At 34.6% G+C, this 8,090-nt stretch overlaps 1 protein-coding gene across 1 annotated transcript in view; it reads right to left on the bottom strand.

Moving 5' to 3' along the window:
- LOC117112346 (lactadherin-like) overlaps positions 1–8,090 on the bottom strand; it is an 80,777-nt gene that overhangs the window by 18,617 nt on the left and 54,070 nt on the right. The window contains exon 11 of the mRNA XM_033255422.1: positions 626–951. Within this exon, the coding sequence (XP_033111313.1) occupies positions 626–951 (326 nt within the window). The remainder of the gene's footprint in view (positions 1–625; positions 952–8,090) is intronic.

The following is an 8,090-nucleotide window of genomic DNA, read 5'->3' as shown; positions in this document are numbered from 1 at the left end:
AAAATAGGTAGCCCAACCGGGATTCGACGTCTTAACCAAATAGGTCATTGAGGCTTTGTTGGGAATTCTAATCCGAATGAAGCTCCTAATTATTTCACACTCATGAGCATGCGTATTAACAACACTAGTCCTTGATATATGGCACGATCAATATGATACGCCCTCAACAATTTACAAGACAGATCTCTGAACAGTGCTAGAAAAAGAAACATGATGTTATAATCGTGTCAAGTCATAGCCTTTCATCGAAAATGTTTTGTTTCCAGTTGTACAAAAAAGTGTATCTGGGCCGTAACCTTTCTCCATCAAGGTGAGTATCATACCATTAGACGTGCATAGCTAATCCCCACGCACATTCTATCAATCAATTGATTAGAATTTATTATGATTTTCCATACAAGCTTTTCTAGCTTAACTAAAGTTCCACAATGTGTGAGAGTATATAATTTATATACATAAATTCTATTTTGCGGTAATTCTCAAACAATGTAATATAGACAGTAAATATGTGAAAATATGTAAGAGCGAAAAAAATTTGCCTCTAGTCTACTACCTAACACGTATCTAACATCTAGGACATTTATTACCGGTATAGAAAAAAAATCCTCAATCTACTGTACAGTACCTTAGGCGTTCCGAGGCTATTAAGAATGACTGACCAATCATCTCCATTGGTGCTGTACAGAACTTGATATGATTCCACCCATTGGCTTACATCAGAACGTCCTTGAGTTATCACTCCAGATATGTTCGTTAACTTTCTGAAGTTGACTTGGATCCACTGGCTGTTTGTGTTGTACCGTGAACTCCATGCTCCCCTTCCGTCACTATCTTTAATGTTGTTGAGTCTTGCACGACGAGGACCATGAGCATTATCCCATTTACTCGAAGATTCAATATCACCAGATGGGATATCACGTGACTCCATTCCCAATGGTTGATATCTTTCGTCTAAGCGATGAAGAGATTTTAAAGTAAAACCCAAAGATACAATTTTATTTATAAATGTTACTATCCCACTGAAATACACAATATAGACATAATATTGAAATGATTAGCTTACTTGATCACTAGCCTACCAGTCACAGTGTCTCTGGTTGATGTGTGTGAAACTTTAGCTTATATCTTAAAAAAATCATTTAAATCATTTCGCCGAAATTTCAAAGACGAATTGCAAGGGAAAGACAGCATTGCTGATGTTCTGGAAATGTTGTACGACCAAGAACTACTGCCTTCCTTCCCAGAACTAGCAAACATCTGTATTTTGTTCTTAACGCTTCCAGTAAGCATTGCAAGTGCAGAAAGATCATTTTCCAAGTTAAAAATGATTAAAAATTATCTAAGATCGACAATTGCACAAGAAAGGCTGGAGTCACTGTCTCTAATATCAATAGAAAATGAAGAGGCCCAGTCTATAGACACCGATAAACTAATATACACGTTTGCTGAAATCAAATCCCGAGCTGAAAGATTTAGTTGTTAGGCCGTAAAACGTCAAACGTAGAAATTTCTCGTATATTTCAACGTACGTAAAATAACACTATAGTATTCCTATAGTCTTGCTCTTAACCTGTGCATGTTTTGTGTGTTTTAAACTTGTGTTTTTATATTTTGTTATGGTATTATAACGACTTGTTTATTAAATACTAAGAAAATAAATTCCCTTTGTAATCATTTAATCATCATAGATTTGTTTGTTAGCATTGTATTTGTTAATACAGTACATAACAGCATAATGTGTCTCATATCATTTAATTTATTTCGTTGTTAAAGCATTTAGAATACAATGACAATCATGAATAGAATAATTAAAAACGAGCACATCTAAAATGATGACCGGAACCCAAAAGGGGTCCCCAGTCTCAGAAAGTCACAGGGCCTCCGGCCCCACCGTTACGCCACTGTGTATGCAGCAGGCGAATTTGCGTAGCGTAATGCCATGAATTATTTATAACCATCCTTATTAGACAGTATTTTGCACATGCGCTGTTTTCAAGCCTGTGTTAGCCTCAGTGATCAGCTGTTATGTGCATCGCTCGCGAGCATGGCGAGTAACTCCAGCATAGCGAGTAACGTAGTGTTCGATTTTGATGAAACACCTCGATATTCAGCCTTTGTATGGGCTTTGTATCTGACTTAATGCAGGAATAAAACAAGTGATTGATAGTAGATTCTGAAGTTTAATGCATTTACATTTACTGTCAGTCTGAAAATACAAAATACTATTTAATAGTTGTTTTATTGAAATGCGCTACTTTCAAGTCTGTGTGAGCATGAACGTGGGCCTATCACGATTCAGTCGTTGTATGAGCTTGTATTTTAATCAATGCAAAAATAAAACAGGCGATGGATTTAATGCATAGAGATGTTACATTTACTGACAGTCTGCAAATACAATACTAATTTGTTGTTCAATTAAAGTTTATTAGAATTCCACTACTGTAAACTAAGAAACTTCGCTCGATGCTGCGAACTAGGATTTCGAAAATTATGCCCATACAGTGTGGTCCACTGGCGCTATTTATGATAGATGAGACTTAGCGCGAAGGATTCCTTCATCATAATTTGTGATTATCCGTCATGTCATGCATTCATTCATTTCATATATTTATTCGACCAATACACATTTACAATGGGTAGATCACAACAAATGTTGGTCATGCAATAAGAAATACGCCATAATGTTTTTTTGAATTGTTACTTTTATTCATACCTAACATAAGAAACAACATATACAAAACAAAATAAAGAAGTTGCATAACATAAATAAATCGCCTTCTTTTATGTTTACTTTGAAATATTTATGCAGTTCGCGACAATTAAAAAACAGACCGGATGTTAATACCGGTAACAGGCGGAATGAAGGTTCTAATGTTGTGATTATAATAATACTTGCATATTCTGCAACTAAACTAGGCCTTACTGATATTAAAGACCATTGTTGTCCCTGGATTCTTAGTTGAATTAGGCCTCTGCCCATCTAATCTTGACTATAATAATATCTAAAATTATTAACAGGGCCGCTTTTTAAAGGGGAAGTGCGGGGATAAGACAAGTGGCCATATATTGCTTATTTAACCTTTCCTGAGTTCGGGAAAAATACTTCAAAAATTCTAAACGTTGAGATGTAACGATAATTAGAGAAACAAAACATGATGTGATGAGACGGGAAAATCAGGTGAAAACGAGGCTGATCACTTTTTTCAGCAGCTTGGTAGCATTTCTAACCAACTCATTAATATTCAAGACCTGTCAATTTTGGCGAGCAGCTGATCGAAAAATCGTCCCGACGATCGAGCAACTAGCCTAGACAACATAACAGTAATGTGAAGTTACAGAGAGACGGTTTAGTCAACGTCAATTTAATCATGGAGGAATAATTCAATCGAATTAATAAACGTATATCAGTCCGATGACTTGTTTGTTTATAATTAGGCCTATGCCTAGGATTAGCACAGTCAGTGTCTACCCAGCAGCAGCAGCGCACTCCTGACCAGGACACTGCTCCAGTCCCGCAGCAGGTGAGTTCGCACGCAGCCTTATCCAGCTGACGGTAAAGTTAGTAGGTTTCTACTACTAGCCTAGAATTGTCATGCCATGGCGACTTTGTCACATTAATTATTTTTTTCTCATAATAGGCCTAGGCCCCTAGTAGGCCTACTAATAATACTATAAGGCCTAGTTATAGGCCTGGTCCTATGAAAAACTGCCTAGGCCTAAATGTCTAAAAAATGCACAGCTGTCTAAATAAAGGTGATGTGCTATAACACTACAGTATATCATCAGAGCCAACACCAATTCCTGTAACAATAAGATTATTATTGATATACTGTAGGCCTAGAAGCTAGGATACACAACAATAACGCCCCATTAAATAATAACATGGTGCAATGTTACTCCAAACCTAACTTTCAACTGTTGTTGAAATGTGGAATTCAAATAAAATATATACAGCATATATATTTTTTTGTAGGACAAGATATGTGATATGCCGAAACATAACACTCTGGCCACATAGGTACAGTATTTGCCAGTCGCCATGATGTAACAAACATACCACAACATTTGCCATGAGTACAACCACCCAACATTGGCATCTACGAAAGAAGGCATGGTACAAAGCATACAAGCACCCAAGACGTTAGCAAGAAACACTCTGGTTGTTTGCTGAAACTTGTAATGAAAGCTACACACAATTTAAGGTGTGCAAAAGAAAATTAAGTGAATATCTCATCACTGTTCAGCCAGAGTACATGAAACAAATATATTGGAATGGTAAAAAAATATCAGCATGGTGTGTCAGTTTTATTAAGAAGCAACAATAATACATTACACACTAACAGACAGAAAGGCTTCAATCAAGTAATTAAAAAATCTGAAAATACTGTCAATTGATGAATGTCTTTCCAGATTAGTATAATAACAGTATCTCAGTATGGTATGTTATTGATAGCAGCAAATGCCAATGTTTGATAAAGTTTTTGATTTTTAACAAACCTGGTTTTGCATTATTGTAACTAAAGTATACTTATTTCTCAATAGGAGCAAATGACAGGCTCAAATGGATGTGATGCAAACAGTTCCATCTGTGTGGACATGATGAAATGGACAATTCCAATCCATGGTTAGCAGAAGGTGGCGATGCTCAGAGCTCTGTAGCAAGTGATTGAGCCCAAAATATTTCAAAAGAATTAAATTAAAATGATTTATCTAGTGATTTTTTTTCTGAAGATATATTGAAATGCCACACTTTTAAGTTTTTGTATTTTGTGCATCTGGTTTATATTGCATGCCAAATTTACAATAAATAAATAAATACTGTACCAGTATTACTGTACCTGTTTCATTTGCAAAATATCTTTAATATTATTAAATAATGATAGTGTAGTTTTATATAGCGCACAAATCCATCTAATGCAAGATGCTCAGGGTGCTTGAAATGTGGACTAGGAACTCGATCAATTACTTTCTTTGCCCCTAAGGGTCCCTTCGTGTCTGTGCTACCCGGTACAAGCAACTATCGTCGTCCACCACCAAAATGGTATAATCCCATTCAATAGTAATCCTTTTGAATGAAGCAAATATGTGACCCAGATTTAGAAAACGAATTGTGAGGATTAATTGAAAGCCATCGATGTCCAACATGTCGGCATTTCCTGTAAGAAGTACAATAAAAAGTTTGAACAGACTAGTTAAAAAAAAATCAGAGTGACACTTCTTACACCATTCAAAAACAATTAGTATTGATATTACAATATCGTTATAAGGAATTATAATCATTCTCGCACTAATCATCAATGATAATTTTTATTGAAAATATATATTAACCATCACTGTGAAAAGCCCATATTCAAATGCATTGCAAAGTGGTGTAACATAGCCACGACCTAATTATTTAGAATAGAATTTATTACTTCATTAATATGATCTAATCTGGATACTGTATATAACCATTGTCAATGTATCATGCAGAAGTTAAGTTCTGTGCACATTTTTCCAAGCCATTTTCCGCGCAAATTTGAGCTAGTTTTCAAGGTATCATCCAAATTCCAGATTTAGAAAATGAATTGTGAGGATTAATTTTAAAATATATGTAATGTGCGAAGTTGATAGTACAGTATGAAAATGTGGCTCAATATATACAGGAACAACTATTTTAATGTATGGCTTTGTACAGTCTTGTGTAAAGTTATTCTATGAAACTGCTTATTTTTTAATGCCTGGACTTGTGCCTATGTCTGCATGCTGATCAGTTTGGTATTAGAATTTAAGAGAAAGCTTCAATTTTTTTTGCTACACACCATTTTTTGTTTAGTATTTTAAAATATATAGTTGAACTTGCTTTGTCATATCCAAAATGCCATTGAGAAATTGTTCGACTAACAAAATTTAACTTGCACTTACGGTAATGGAAAACACAACAATTCGGCATGATGATATTCAACATCCATATTTTTGGTGCTTCACTTAGTTATTGTTGTACATTCAGTAAATTCAAGACTACTGGTGTTACTAAATAAATATTTTGAAACACAATTTATCATCCTTGTACATGGCAAATGATTTATTACAAGTGTATTTTCTCACAGTTAATATAAAATTGTTTTACTGTACACAGAATAAAGCAACATTGAAGCAGTCAGGTATTACAAATTATATATCACTGCATTTTACACACTATTTATTATCAAAATATTAAATATATGGATTTATAGTTACTGTAGTTTATACCAATGTAAAGAATAGAGAAGAACAAGTTACATATATATACTGTATTAGCTTAAAATTTAAAAATATGAGACGAGAGTGGGGAAGATACAAAAAACATTGTACTGTACTTAACAACAAAATGTTCTTGAAATCAACTTTGCTGGCCTATCCGCATCAATAACAACAATTTCAATTACAGACTAGGTCTTATTACATAAGATCTGTTGCATTAATGAGGATGGACTTATCAGGTATCTTCCATAACAATTTATAAATAATTCTTCCAACACAAAGTTTATTTCATCATCTTCTATAGCATCAAAAAACCCAGGGCAGTCTTCAAAGCTTCTGGGAACTTGTCCCTAATCGCCCACACAGTGCAAGATGGGATGACCCGTTTTCTTTAGCCTGTTAAACACCTACCAAATGAAAGCCATCGATGTCCAACATGTCGGCATTTCCTGTAAGAAGTACAATAAAAAGTTTGAACAGACTAGTTAAAAAAAAATCAGAGTGACACTTCTTACACCATTCAAAAACAATTAGTATTGATACAATATCGTTATAAGGAATTATAATCATTCTCGCACTAATCATCAATGATAATTTTTATTGAAAATATATATTAACCATCACTGTGAAAAGCCCATATTCAAATGCATTGCAAAGTGGTGTAACATAGCCGCGACCTAATTATTTAGAATAGAATTTATTACTTCATTAATATGATACTTTTTTGTAATATAAAAATAAAAATTATTTTAAAAATTACAAATGAAGACAAATAATAGACTATCTTGTTTCTCAATCTTTTCTAATGTACAGTAATAATAATGCCCCTGTATTTTGACCATCAAAATGGCTGGACATTTGACCCTCTACTAGTTTTTGATCCAGCATGGAACCGACAGGGCCACGCCTAAGGCAGGTGGTTGTATTTCCGAGCAGAATGCCGAAAATTAGTCTTTGAACTAATCTGAATACTGTATATAACCATTGTCAATGTATCATGCAGAAGTTAAGTTCTGTGCACATTTTTCCAAGCCATTTTCCGCGCAAATTTGAGCTAGTTTTCAAGGTATCATCCAAATTCCACGACGAATAAACTGGCATTTTAGTAATGCTGTAGTAGTACCGTAGTAGTAGGTCCTAGATAGTTCCATGGACCTAATAATTAACATGTAAATTAATGTACTTTATTTAAAATAGTGTTGTTTGTTTGTCTAATGTTTGAAATATTATTATTATATAGTTTGTATGCTTGGGCCTAAACTAGGGACCGGGGCCTAGGCCGCGCCAGGCAGTAGAGTAGGCCCTAGTATTCCGTATTCTCTACATACATACAGTAATACAGGTACTGCACTAAATGCTAGGCTATGCCTACACAGGTAAGACAAGTTGGTATTAAACAAACCTATTTAACGCCACTATTAAGATCACCACTTCCAAGACTTCCTTATCCAAACCAGCAAACATATCTTTTTGAAAGATTGATTCTTCAAAAATGCCTTCGACTTATTATATTATTAATTGAATATTTTCGCCAGTCCTAATTTTTTCAATCTTCCGCTCGCGACGACCAATCTCATCAGTTGGCTGTGTTGTTGCCAGCTCGTTACGGTTGAGTGAATCAGCTGACTCCCTGTCTAGTGCAAATTTCCGAAATAAAAACTGGGGAAAATCGTTATTTTACACATAATTGAGACATTTTCATAAGTGAAAACAAATATAAATGAAAAGAACGGCCAAATTTACATTGGAATATCTAAAGTTTGACACGATTTTTTATGGGGTTACCGAATGCAAGCCTTTGAAAGTCGGTACATTTTAGGAAATTCCCTATCTTATAACACTAGCTCAAAATCCTGTAGCACCAGTTT

The sequence above is a fragment of the Anneissia japonica genome, unplaced genomic scaffold, assembly GCF_011630105.1.
Source record: "Anneissia japonica isolate Jap-2015-1 unplaced genomic scaffold, ASM1163010v1 scaffold581_len1011336_cov187, whole genome shotgun sequence".
Lineage (NCBI taxonomy): Eukaryota > Metazoa > Echinodermata > Crinoidea > Comatulida > Comatulidae > Anneissia > Anneissia japonica.
This window is presented reverse-complemented; position numbering and strand designations above follow the sequence as displayed.